Here is a 14,690-nt window from a genome sequence, read left to right as displayed (position 1 = left end):
TTTAAAATACAAGAAGATACAATACAACTCCTTTGAAACAGAAATAAGCATTAGAGAATTAAGTAGCATTTTAAAGGACTTTTTGTTTAAAAACAATATGTATTTTTACAGTGACAGGTTGAATGGAGAGATTATCTCTCAAAAACAATGTTTAGGTATGGTGAGCAGTTATGTTTTAATATAGTAATAGGACTTAGTTACTTTGAAAGTAAATTTTAATACCTGTTTAATGCATTAACTCTTAGAATGCTACTGTAGTATTTTCTACAGTTAAGCATATACATGGTTAGGTGGTCATAGATTTATGCCCTCTGCATCTAGAATGATTAACAGGTTTATAATTCAGCCTACCACCTAAATTCTTTCAATCTTTCCGTATCTGTTGCACCACCTTGATAATGTATAGAAAACTGGGATGTCTTCCCATTTTCAGGTAAAGACTCCTGGCAATGAAAGTGGTTGATTTCTTGACATTAGTGTTCCTTTGTGATGTGTTTATGCCCTGCTTGTTCTACATGTTTGTACATTTCTTTGTTTTGTTGAGATGGAAATAAGTTAAAATTGTTGCTAAACCATTTTTTTTCCCAAAGTTTTTTCTCTCTTTTTAATTGATTTTCATTGTGTGTTTTTGCAGCAAGCTTAGTAGTGGAGGAGCGAACAAGACAGATGAAAATGAAAGTGCACCGTTATAATCAGACATCAGGGTCTGGTTCTAGTCAAGAACATGAGCGTGAGCAATATACCAAGGTAAAGTTAGCAGTATTCAAATAATACTTTGACTTGAAAATTGAAGGCATAAACATGTTTATTTAAAATTTTATATCACTCTCAAGAACATTGTGTTATAAAGCCTGACAGAGGTGTCTTCACATCTTTGTAACACAGTTTTACCCCATTTGATGTAATTTAGACTTAGTCTTTGATGTCACCTTTTCACATCTGTGAAAAGCAGAACACATGAAAAACAGTTCAAGGATGAAAGATCGTGTTAAACAAAGCTATGTCACCTTGAGCTTTGGAAACCTCAGGCCTGCAAATCCCTGGAGGCTGAAAAAGGCCCTGGTCTTCTACTCTTCACAGGGCCCTTGCTGTCGTCTGATGTATAGAGAGCTAGACACAATTTGATCCAATCTCATGCAGCTGTTTTCATATTTATGTAATATTTTTGCATCTTAATAATGTCATAGATAAAGTATTTCCTTCCTGGAAATATGTCCTGGTTACATTGATCTCTTTTCCTAATAATAATGTAAGGACTTCCTTTGATAATTGTGTATATGAAATTACATGAATGAAGAGAGAACATATAGATTTTTCTTGATAATGCTGAAATGATATCCCCCAGCCACGTAGGTTTTAAACCATGTAAACCTCTCAGCAATCTTCTAAAAATCTCAGAGATCTGTGCCTCTCACAAGTGAAGCTGTGAGGGGCTAATCTCATTTTGCCCTGTGAAACCTAAAAAAGTGGGAACATCTGCAGGAGTCGGGATGGGCAATGTTTATTTAGACTTTGTTTCATTTTTAGAGATGCAGCACTGCTTTTATGTAGTCTAAGTAAAGAGCAAAGACAAAAACAACCGTAGGTGGCTGTGAGGGATGTGTTCCTGCAGTGCTGTTCTTCCACTGCCATGGAGGCCCACACGATCGTGGGGTGTTTACAACGAGCGACCACGGGATGGCACTGTGAATGTAAAAGTTCTCTGGGAAAAAAAAAAAAAAAAAAGAAACGCACGAAAAAGGTAGTTGGAAGAAAATTACAGCTTTTGTAAATTTAGACTTTCATGCCTTAAGAGACACATTTCCATGAAGTTCTTCATATCAGTAAGAGCTAAAAACTTGTATTACATTTTAAAAGAGACGGTCTTTCCTTTGGAAACCAGTGCCACACAGAAAACATCATTGTCTGTCTCTCAACAGCTGAGGACATCAGGATGCTCTTGGCATTTATTAGCAGTGCAGAACCAGACTTTTTGTCCCTTCCACTTCAGTACCACTTCTCTTTGTTTCACAAACTTGATGCTTCTGGAGGCCCAAGTTGAAATAATGAATAACACAAGGTACTCAGCAGTACAGAAAAATCAGAAATTCACTTAGGAATGTGTAGTAGGCAAATACGCATCTACCTTGTACCATCTAACGGATTTGAAAAAATTGTTGAAGGTCTTGTTACAGTTAAATATTAAGACAATTTTAATAAGGATGTTTCTTTATTTGAGACCACCTCACTGGGAGCATAGGACTTAAATAAATAAAACAGTTCTCAAATGAAAGAGAAATAGGCTGTAAGTCCTCAGTTACCAAATTGCCAGGTATTAATGCCACACACACATGCAAAAAAAATAAAATAAAAAAAAATAAAAAAATAAAAAAAATGATGGGCAGCCTTCTCCAGGTGGCCCTGCTTGAGCTAGGGGGCTTGGACCAGGTGATTTCCAGAAGTCCCTTCAACTTTGGCCATTTTGTGATACTGGTCAGAAGCCAGAGTTTGCATATTAATTAGGGTATTTCATAAATAAAAGGCCAGATTTCTGATCTGGATTTTTTGTGCTTACAGATTGGTTCAAATTTCATATTTTTCCATCATGAGATACTTTTTTTAAAAAAAAATCCTGACTCTTAAATATTTATCGTAAATATTATTTATGTTCCTCGTAAATATTGTTGTTGTTCCTCAGTGTATTTCTCTGACTAAGACTAATGTAAATCTGATGTTTGGTTAAATGGTTGGAAAACATCAAACTGCAATTTTACCAATTTACCTTGTCTTTCTGTTTCTGTTATTAACTTTGGTTTTTAAATGTATGTGGAAATGAAATCAAAATTGAAATTTCAGCGTGATCGGTACTAGATGGTACTTTATTTCCTTTTTTTTTTTTTTTCTTTCTTAATCTATGATTAAAACTTTGAGTAAGAAAATTTTCTGTCCATTGTTAAAAGAAAAGTATTTTGGTGGTACATCATGTTCCAACAGATATGTGCTCCTTTCCGTGCTAAAAAAAAGTATTAAAGAGGATGAGTTACTTTTTTTTGGACTTTAAATACAAAAATCTTTAACTTATGTATTTTCTACATCATCTTTTGTAGTATGATGAGCCAATCTATAATAAATTGTTAAGTGCTGAGAACAAATTATATTAGCACATTCTAACACTCTGTACTATATTCAGTGATGTAGCTGTTTGCTTCATATTGCTATGGTGATAGTAGTCACTTTGATGAATGTCTTGTTAAAGCAAGCCTATTGCTGCTATCTTTCTTTATCCTCAGAAGATGTTGAAGGAATCGTGAAAAATAAACCAGACAGATGAAGATGAGGCAGTTCTAATGAAAATATCATGGCAGGTGATGCAGTAAAGCTAATGAGTGAAAGCGCTTAAGACAATATCTAATTTCTGGTGCCAAAATCAGTGAAAAGTCTTTGCAGGAGCACGACTTACTTTAATTTAAGAAGAAAAATTGTTCAGTGGTCTAATAGACATTTTAGAATAGTGAGAAAGAAATATTAAGTAGCTGTTATATATATGGCTATAAATAGCCATTGCAAGCAGAATTTGTTCCTCTTTAAAAGAAATACTTCTTTCTTTCCTCCATTTTTTCCCTCCCTTTGTCTATTTCTTCAGAAAATATATATTTATATTTCTTAGAGAAATTACACTGTGCTGTACACTGAGAATATGTTCTCTTCAGCTTTTCAGAGCAATTGGCTCACATGGATTCAGTCCTTCCTCTATTTTAGCATTTGCATATATGCATGGTATATTACACCCAAACTTCTTCAAACCTTTCAAAATTTTTTCATCTGTAAGGACTGGATCTTCCTTGCAATAGTGAGTTACATGTCTACAAAATTAATTTCTCAAATTTAAATATTTTATTTTGTATTGACCCCTCCCCCCCCCTTTTTTTTTTCCAGAAGTACTAGAACATGGCCTTCACAATTTCAAATCTATCTTGTTCATTTCTTACATTTTTGTAATTTTTCCCACTCAGTTTCAGTAGTCACGGATTATTTTTCAAACATACATGGTGGAGTGAGTGAGTAAACGTTTTTAAACATTTGGGTTTTAAACATCTGTTAATGGATTTTGAAAAAGTTAACTGCTGTACAGCATGTGTATAGGTCTTGATGTCTCTTGTGCTCTAAGACCTCAAAGGCTCTTGTCCTCAAAGACCTCACATCTTTATTTCCTTCAGTTTCAGTGAAAGAACTCCATAATTCATCTAAAACTCTTACAACCTAAAAAGCCAAGTGGAAAAACAAACAAACAAACAAAAACAAAATACTCTGGATTTGGCAAAAGGGTTTAAAGAAGGACTTTAAATATCTGTTTTCCTTCCTTCCTTGTACATTGGTAAGGCTGGAAGTGGCTACTATCACTGTTATATATATTTGCTGTTTAAGTGTTTTGGAGACTCAGAACACTTTGGTGGCATAATTCTGCATTTGCACAGATGTAAATGACAGAATATCTTAATTATGCTCTTAATTAAAAAGTCAATACATATTCATTACAAATGCCACACGCAGAACACAAATACCATGCTACAGCTGTTCCAGCTTTCCAGAAAATGTGCAACACATTTTTTATTTTTTTTTTAAGAAGGTCTGTTTATTCAAGACAGTCACTGATCAGAGTACTGTAGTGCCTACTTAAAAGGACATCATTCTATATTTAGATGCACTACCAACTCAGTTAACTCTGTATGTGATCGACTGGAAAGCATTTAGCATAAAAAGCAAGTGTAGTCATGGCATCAGTTTACTGGCACTCTGGATTTAATTTGACAGTTAAAGTCTACAACAGTAGGCTGTGTAGGAGACAGGATGATAGAATACGGACTACCAAAGTTTATGTGATGCTGGGCAAGGCACCTAAGGATATGCATAGAAAGGAATCCTCTTGGAGGTTAATGTTATTGGTATCTTCTTTTGATCTCCCTTCATCAACATTCAAGAGAAAAATATTTACTGTGTACCATATTGACACTGCAGTCACTCCAAGGTGATTGGATATGGTTTCACAAAATTCAGTAAGATCCATTTGTTTGACTCCTGGGCTTCACCACAACTTTTCCATTGGATGACTTGCTCATTTTTGCTGTACAGGTGCTGGTAGGAGTCACAAACAGGGCCACGGTGCCAGGCACCAGCAGCATTTGGAGGAACCCAATAGTCATAAAACTCAAGGTGCTTTGTGCCATGGTTCAGTGTTTCCTGACAAAATTCCTTGTTAGAGTAAGGTGACTCAAAGGCAGCTATGATCTCAAGACTTGAGTAGGTCCCTCAGTGAACCTAGCCCTTAATGGTTCTCGTCTGTATCTCTTTCTGCATTTTAATTTCCTCATTTCAATCCCCATTTAATTTTCTTATTTAATTCTGTTATTCAAAGCACATGATGAGGCATGTATTTTCAGAGGTTAGTCACCTGAGGCTTTTTCTGTAAAGGAGGAGGCACTCCTTCAGTTTCAAATCTCTGAACTATTCTATGCACCACAGGTTGAGCTGAGAAATCTAGAAATATAAAACCTTAATAATATGGAATATAAATAACGGATTATTAAATTACTTCTATAATGCCTTATAATCAGTAAAATTGCTAATGCTGTTAGTCATTAAGGAACTGTGAAAGTATCATCATAGAATGGAATCATAGAATGGCTCAGGTTGGAGAGGACCTTAAAGATCACATGCTTCCAACCCCCCTGCTGCGGGCAGGGACACCTCCCAATAGATCAGGTTGGATGAGGCCCTGGGCAGTCTGGTCTTGAACACCTCCAGGGATGGGGCACCGCAACCTCTCTGGATAACCTGTTCCAGTGCCTCATCACCCTCTGAGTGAAAAATTTCCTCCTAACATCTAATCTAAATCTCCCTTCTTTTAGTTTAAAACCATTGCCCCGTATGATTGAGCAAGAAGTCGCTCTCTGTCTTTTTTATGAGTATCCACAAAGTACGCTTTATATTTGTGTCTATGCTTTTTTCACTGGTGTCAACACGTCTGCAGTTCATCATACCCCTTTTTTTCACCTATTGCTGATCCAGAAGCAGTGACTCCATAGGTGGTAAAGTGAATGGGAGAACTGCATTTCAAATGTTTATATTTCAGACAGTTACATTGAAAAAATGTCTGTCTTTGTAATACAGAAGCAGACAAACAGTGCAGATAGTATGGGAATTTGAAGCCAGCTGCACACTTCAGCTATGTTCCAAATGAGATTAAATAATGTACTTTGGAATGGAAATGTTACATGAACTTTAACTGCCTAAGACATAGAGATGAAAGAGAAGTGATTGCACTGAAAATTCACTTAATTTTGAAGCTTCAGAATAATTTTTCTGTAATATTTAAGTGTATCATGACAGAGAAATGCATTAAAATACACAGAGTTATGCTGAAGAGCAGTAGGACTCTAGCTGAGTGGGACATTGTTATTTTTGATCCCAACTGGAAGCATGCAGGCTTTTCTGTAATGAAAATATCAAATAAGTGGATCTTGGCTTGTGACTTTTTTATTCTAAATGACAAGTTCAGATGTATTTCAACAATAAAGTATTATTCTTTTAATGTTCACTGACTTAAGAGCACTTCTCTCTCTGAAAGGGAAAAAAAGCTAACTTCAAAATTGCTTTCATTTTGTTAATATGTTTCTCTCCCTCCTCCTCCCCTGACTGTTCATATTATTTGAAAGAAAAGAAAATAATCTTTCACAGGAATTAAAATTTTGAGTAGCAGCAGTGCAAGTTAGTTATATGTCAAAAAAAAAAAAAAAAAAAAAAAGTTAACTAGGAACAGAACAAACCATTTCAGCTGATGTTGCAATTAACAAGTAGCCTGTGCTCTTCCATCAGGGAATCTGTAAGAAAGAAAGGGATAAAGCTATACAAGGTCATGTTTGTTTTTTTTTTGTTTTGTTTTGTTTTGTTTTTCCTGTCATCCTCCCAGCCCTTCTTTCATGCTCTTAAAGTTAGCACTCAGGATAGTGCTAACCTCAGGGGAGGTTATCTGACATTACTGAGTTAGCTGATTGTCAAAATGTACTGGAGTACAAATGTAGGGAGTAATAAGTCAAAAAAAAAAAAAAAATGTATGCCTCTTGTAGAGGATAGGGAAATCAGGAAACTGTGTTTCATGGCTTGAAGGTGATACATGCATCTGCATTAGGTGTATATTCACCTGAGCTCGTGTTTGCCAGTCTTTTTAAGTCATACATTTTGCCAACTGGCTCTGCCTGAAAGCTAGTGTCTAGTTCAGCTGAGGATATTCACAAGTGGTCACAGCTTTGTCTATAAGTTGCACATAAAACTGCAGTAAGTTTTATGTAAAAGTTTACAGAGCGCAGATCCAGAAAATGAACTCCCTAGGGCCTCATGTCAAAAACTGCCTAACGTTGCCACATGTTCATAGTTTTCACATAGCATGCCCCAGAAAGTATGGCACTGTTTCAGTCCCTTCCCAGCTGAGGGTCCCTTTCTCTCTAATGATAGTGAATTTTAGTTTTGGTAACCTGGCAATTTAGGTAAGTGTGACATTACTAGGACTAAAGCTTTTTTTTCATATATGTCCAACTGGTGGTATGGGTAATTTGAGTGTTATGCAATAGATGTGGTATTGCAGTCAATTTTAACTAACCTAAGCTTCTGGTGTTGACGACAGTGTACTAATTTCTACCCTTCTCCACATGCTCTTCCTGCCAGGTCCTCTGCTGGTTCTCACACTTGTGCACATGTGCAACCAGATCAGGGAACTGATCTGCTTGAGAACGAATATTATTTTTGTTGTTTGCTTTCTTCACGACTAGTGCTCAAGTATCATAATACAAATAGATATTTTGAGGTAGTGAATACACTTTTTTGCTTTTATGATAGGTATTGAAAGCAACCTCTAGTGCCAGCTTCTTGTATCCACTGCATACATATTTAACTATTATAGTTTGAGAGTACTAAAGGTCCAGCAGCCTATTTAAAGTCCAATGCTGTAATTTATTTCAAGTATCTCACTTATTACATAAATACCGCTTTTGATTTCTTTAGTAGACATGTAAACATTATTTAATATAAGTATTCCTCTGAAGTTCATTAAATTTTGTTAGATCCAAAAGCAGCTGTAGAGAATTGTCATACTTGGGTCATTTGTTGTCTCGGTATATGCACTGCATTTTGATGAGACTCCTCACCCTTTCTTTTCTTGATCTCTAGTATAACATACAAACAGATCAGTACAGAAGTTGTGATAACGTCTCTGCCAAATCATCAGATAGTGATGTCAGTGATGTGTCAGCCATTTCCCGAACCAGCAGTGCCTCACGCCTCAGCAGCACAAGTTTTATGTCAGAGCAATCTGAACGCCCTCGGGGCAGAATCAGGTGAGTTCTCAGTGCAGCTTCAATTGTATCACACCCCCTCTTTTGTGCCAAAATACAACTAGAAATAATTGAAAGTAAGTGACCACAGAAGAACTTGGGAAATGTTGTCTGTGTAAGCTGCCTTCCATTGCTAGCCTAAGATGACAATACTTTTTTGCACTTAAGTGTCTAAAACAGAAGTTCCCATGAGGTGATGTATTTGTGGAAGTGGGACTTGAACACACCCTATCTCATTGCTGGTTATGAATCAGTGTAATATATACACCAATATGATATTACAGCAGAAATGTTTCTAGTTTTGTCATATAAAGAATTTGATTGCATAAAAGCTTTGTTTTTCTTTCCATCTGTGTGTCTATCTCCATACCTGCCTACTTTTGTTTTGCTGTTTTCATGCATGATGAATTATTGGCTTTGAAACAAGTTTTTCTATAGTAACCTTATATCTCTGCTGTAAAATAGATACATTATCAATAATCAAATCCCTTTCATCCTTGATAATAAGCTACTTCTCAGTTTAGGGATTTTTAAAAAATGTACAAACAGGATCTTGTCTTCGTATAACTTGACAAAACTCTCACCAGCAATAATGGCTGTAGGATTGGCCTTCTGTCTATGATAACATCTACCAATGTCTGTACTCAGAAAAATATGACTGTAGGTGCTAGAAGTCAGGATATGAAGTAGGAATTGTAAAAAATAAAAAAATAAAATTATCCCAATGGAGAAAATCAGTCTGATGAAAGTCTGGATGGCATCATTAAGTACATTGGAACACTTATAGACAGACATACCATTCAAGAAATTCACCTTCAGGGTTTTTAATCTGTTCACAAAATGGAAAGGGATGTTAGGGAAAATCAGAAATTGGGCTCTGTGTATGAACTAGCTCGATCTTGTTTTATTTTTAAAGAAAGTTCACAAGTGTATTAACATGTGTTTTAGTTGGGTGAAATACATCTGTATTAATAATGAAATCCATAATCCAGCAGAACACTGTTAGTGGAAGTATTTGAAGTTGCTCATGTTTGAAGTTCTGATAATGTATTTAAATGCTACATTTCATTGTACCCTAACTTTTTACTACTAGTCTCTTACAAAGGCTTTAATTTTTCCAAAACACGTATATTTTCTAGATACTGAATTTCCTCAACTAGGTCTTTTTAGAGTATTTTTGGCAGTTTGACCAAAATAGGATTTTTACCCATAACTATCTCTGTGTTGAGATGATTTTATCAGGAAGGTTCCCTGGGTTCCTAGCATCTGATCATAAATATCAAAAGGGTCTTAACCCACAAGAACCTGTAACCTTGCCTATGGCAGGAAGGGGGAAACCTGCGATCAGACCTTTGTTCTCGTTCTGTCTCTTTAATTTTAATGAGCAGCAGAGCACATTGGATACAGAATAGGCCAAGGTGGTGTACTAAACCATGTGTTTGCAATGGGAGCTTCAGCTGGGAGAGTTCGGCTTCTCTCTAAACTCCTAAAGTCAGATGTAGTTGGAATTCAGATGCTTTCACTTTCTGATACTGTCCAGAGAATCCATGCATAAGACATGAGACACTTGATACTTACTTGCTTTAATTTTCTCTTAACTTCTGGTAGTACTTACATAGTGAATAAAATATATGGTAGTAATATACATTGCAGCTCGTTCAGTAGAAATAGGAAGAAGAAATTAATAGATTCATAAGATACTAATAAATTTTTTTCATCTAAGCTTGCTGTAGTTTTGCTCCCCCAAAGTACCCATAAAGTAAATGAGAGATGGCTAATGCAGTTAGCTTATTTCAACCAATAAATGCAAAGACATAAATTTTAAAATAATTTTGATATTATGTTGGGAGGTATTTTATCCAATAGGTTAACATCTGTTGTTCAAAATTTTTGATGTGAGTTGTTTACAGTTTCTTTTGATGATTGGATATTGTGGCAATGGAAAGGTCAAAGTCTTTGGAGATGTGCAAAAATGATGTATGGTAGGAATTTTATATTAAGTGAGGTCGGAATAAAGGGAAGTTGGGTGCTGAAGAAAAGAAAAGGCTTTTTTCTGATGATCTGAGGCAAACTTAAATTCCTCCCCTCCTGTGTCTATGCTGGTAGTTTCTGTCATATAGTCCTTAATCAGTTCTTGGCACAACTTACTAATTACATGGAAGTGGAGGGTTAATTTGGGGAAAGGATTGGTTATATTGTAAACAGTTTTTCATAGTGAGATTCATCCTGTTCAACTTCAGCCTTAAAAGCTGCATGTGTACAGTAGAATTCATCTAAGATTAGGTATTCATTAAATTATTCATCTAAGTTCTCTGAATTATCATTAAAAGGAAGGAAACAGCTGTCATCTTGGATGGCTTTCTTCATCTTCAGATAAATGTCAAAGATGGGGAAATTGTCCTTTTCTAGCTTTAATTATTATAGGAACCCTAGATAACTAATTAAGGTAGGTTGTTTACTTGTAGGCATCTAAAATTAAGTGAAATGGATTCTTGCCCTTAATTAATGTTTCTTTGAATTCAACGAATTAGAAATTTGAAGTTCAAGTTTTGTTAGTAATTTGAAGTTCAAATTTTCTTTTTGCCTCCAAGGAACCCGATGTTAACTTATATCAAGCATGAGGATATGGGGTAGTTGAGCAGGAGGGGCAAGGAAAAGAACATTTTTTAACCCTCTATTTTCCATCTTACCGAAACACATTTCCACCATCATCTTCATCTGGAAGTGTGTCAGCCCAGTGTCCATGACAAGTGTGTATGTAATGTTATGTTTAAGGTCAAGAAGTTCTTTGAACTGCCAATTTCATGAACCTAGTTATTTTCTCCAGATACCTTCTGGAGATGAGAGCTGTGAAGAACCTAGTCAGTATATAGAAGCTCTAGCAAGGTGTCCCAGTTTTAGCCATCTCACTAAACTAAGTCATTCAACTAGTAGCCTTAGGTGCCTTTTGTACTCAGGAGAAAAATACCTAAATTCAGAATACACAAGCAAGATCAGATGCACCTTCGGAACAAGCTCAGATGCACCTTTGGAAAGGGTGTCTCCATCTCTCTCTCTGTTGAGTTGAGGAGAATGAATCCTAGAACTGTTCACCAGCAAGCTGAGGTAACTATCTTAAATGGAGAAATGTGACTGGAGATTACTCCAGCTTTCAGATTAGTAACCTGAAGTTAAACTGTTCTCTAACATTGGTACATGAGCTGAAAAGCGTTGGTTAATTATTTTTATTTAGAGCTGTGGTGTCAAATTTCTGAATGAAATGCACCAGCTTGTTTTAAGACAGCAGTAGTTTTAGTTAATGTTGTTAGTCAATATAACCCCATCATCCTTCATATGGCATTTCTGAAAAGGGCTATAAATAGGTGTTAGGCATGTGAAAATACAAGGTACTGTCTTTAGGGCTGTCACTAAGAAACCAATAATTTTGCTGTTGTTTTGTACAATATGATTACTCTTAAAGGTCAGAATGACTGAAGTTTCAGGTCACAGTGCAGTTTATATCCACCAACTCTACCACCAGCTCTGTCAGCATGAGCAGTTTCCTGACCTTTCCTCCCAAGTCCTAAGGAAGGAAAAGATCCTTCAAACAGCTAACTAACACCTTTTCCCCATCAGTCTAGAAGAACTGATGAATCCCTCACTCTCTCAATTTTGCAGGTTGGGAATTCTGTCATTTTGGACAGTGTACTATATTATCCTATATTTATAAATATTTATTTATTTATTTTTATTCAAACAGTAAGGATTCTAAAACATTACAATACATCTTTATCTTGTGACTCAAAAGTGTACGCATGTAAGCTCTAAAGCTTAAAGTTGATGTTTGATCAGCAATTTTTAATTTTAATGAGTAACTTCAGTTACATTATATTCTAATTAAATTATTTTTCATGCGCATCAACTGTAGAATAAAATACTGTCTGGATAGTAAGGAGAAAACAAATTGAATCAAACAACACAGAAATATTGTGTTTTATTTGGGTAGTTAGATAACGGTCCAGCTGATCGTTGGATCAAAACTTGGAAATGCAAATTTAATGATATTAGAAAACTTGGGAATGCTGAAGAAGTCAGTAACATAGGTAGAGTGGAAGCAAATCTTTCCTCTCTGTTGATCAATGACAAGACTGCGTCTAAACCTGTTAAGGTAGATGGATAATTTCATTCCTACAGTATAATTGTAATTGAATTACCTGTCAGAAAGCTGTTACATAGCATACATGGAAATACCATTAGATAATCTTCAGTGTGGAGATCTTGTTGATTAGCTATTATAATGCATTGCAAGAGGGAATTATGATTGATGAAAGTTCTAAATATAGGCATATAAAATAGCTTCTTCATTTCTAATTTGTTTAGCATTTTCAGGTGGATGGTATAACAAACAGGTATGCATGGATAAATGAATCTGGATATGAAATTTTTTCAAGCCTCTTTCTTGTTACTGTCCTATGAAGTCTGGTTGACCATCATGTTCCCTAGTGGAAGTCCAGGCAAATATCAGGTGTTGTGGGTTTTGACTTGAATCAGAATCAGACCTGTGAATTTGGCTTGCTGTAGCATTTGGATTTTCTATTTATTTCACGACTGAAGTCAGGTTACTAGTCCTCCTTTATGCAGGTTTGCTCTCATTAGTCATGTTCTCTAATGTTCTCTATGAATTTAAAATAAAGTCAAGCAATACTTTATGCCTGTGTATGCTATAGTTTAATGCAAAAGGTTGATAATTAAGGATCCATGTTAAATACATGACAACTAATCAGCACCATGTAGACTTGATCAGACGAAGAAGGACCTTTGCTCACTTGGTTAAAAATTATGCCCAATGATGTCACAGGTTTTTTTTTTTTTTTTTTTTTTTTTTTTTTTTTTTTTTTTTGATGGAGCAAGTAATCCTGGAAATCATTTCTACATGTACATGTACAGACCAAGAGCTTAATTTTGAATAGTCAGAATTAATTTATGAAGGGAAAGTCATGTCTGATCAAATGGACAGCCTTCTTTCATTAACTGACTGTCTTGGTGGATAAAAGAATGGGTTGTTCCTTGTCTTCTCTTTAGTAAGGCTTTCAGCACATTCTTCCAAAACATCCTTATGGACAGAAGTACGGCCTGGGTAAGTGGACAATGAGGCAGATTAAAAACTAACTGAATGCCATGCTCAGAAGGTTGTGATCTGTGACGCAAAGTCCAGCTGGAGGCAAGTCACTGGTGGTGTACCCCATGGGTCAGTACTACAGTAATACTGTTTAACATCTTAGTTACTGTGACCATCATGGAAACTTGAATTTCTGGAGTGGAAGTCTTATGTAAACACAGGAGAACACCTTGCACAAGATAGGATCCCTTGTATGATGTTGTACCTTTTTGTCCTTTAGTTACTATGGAGCCAGTTACTTCAAGCTCATCAGGTGATAAGCTTGCAAACTCTAAACCAGACAAGGACTATTTTCCCCAGTGATTCAAATCTGCCTTCCCCACTTCTAGCTAGACCTATCTGGGGATGTTATGCTTGGAGTTCATTGGGAAGCAGGGAGTGCTGACAGTCATCTTCTTCGTGCTTGTATTGCCCTCTTATGTAGTAACATTTGTACATGTAGATGTTTCTTTTTGTTCAGTTTCATTTCAGACTGCTTATTATGCAGTTCTCTTACACAAAATGCTCAGTCGTTAGTGTAGTGTAGAGCCAGATAAAGTAACTGGAGATTTGCTGTCTCATTGAGGACCATCAGCAGTGTTGATTTGCAGAAGATATCTCAAAGAGATGTAGCTAGATGTAGCACTCCCTAGACGGGAAATAGATTTTCTCCTGTTGGTTTTCCATCCACCCACACAGTATGTGGAACTAATTTAGCACAATTTATGGTGATGAGGGAAAATGGAGTAGAGAGAGTTTGAAGAGCCATTTGACCTCCTCTTAGCTTTCCCAGTAGTGCTACCTGTTGCCATCATAAATGTATGTGATGTGAACCTGTGCAACAAGCAGTTCAGTCCTTTCCCCATCCTCTTGTTAGCTCAATAACTCACTTGATATGCAGAAGTACTGCACCACACAGCCAGCTCAGCTATGTTTAACTTCGTGTCATGACAGTCAAGGAAAGCATAATACACCAAAGGCATTTAATGCATTTCAGTTGATGAGATGAGGCCTGTGTCGAAATGGAGACTGATTCATTTCATGTTAATTACAGAAGTAATTCAAATCTGTATATTGAGTTTATGCTACAGTGTACAGAATGTACTTAAGATTCTTCACTCATATAGGAAAAAAAAAAAAAAAGGGAAATGTAAAATCTTTTAATTATTATTACAGATATTACAGACAGA

The 14,690-nt window shown here is 35.9% G+C and overlaps 1 protein-coding gene across 22 annotated transcripts in view; it reads left to right on the top strand.

Moving 5' to 3' along the window:
* Positions 1–14,690, top strand: part of RIMS1 (regulating synaptic membrane exocytosis 1) — a 198,220-nt gene that overhangs the window by 123,817 nt on the left and 59,713 nt on the right. For 17 of the 22 annotated variants that reach the window (XM_032184167.1, XM_032184166.1, XM_032184169.1 and 14 more), the window contains 2 exons: positions 635–747; positions 8,200–8,366. The exons of 4 other annotated variants lie outside the window; for them this stretch is intronic. In XM_032184167.1, coding sequence (XP_032040058.1) covers positions 635–747; positions 8,200–8,366 — 280 coding nt within the window. Of the gene's footprint in view, positions 1–634; positions 748–8,199; positions 8,367–14,690 lie in introns of those variants that run through there. One more of the 22 variants, XR_004253073.1, reaches the window with a different exon arrangement.

Source organism: Aythya fuligula, chromosome 3 (assembly GCF_009819795.1).
Source record: "Aythya fuligula isolate bAytFul2 chromosome 3, bAytFul2.pri, whole genome shotgun sequence".
NCBI lineage: Eukaryota > Metazoa > Chordata > Aves > Anseriformes > Anatidae > Aythya > Aythya fuligula.
Note: the sequence above shows the minus strand (reverse complement) of the source record. Positions and strands in the feature narration are given on the sequence as shown.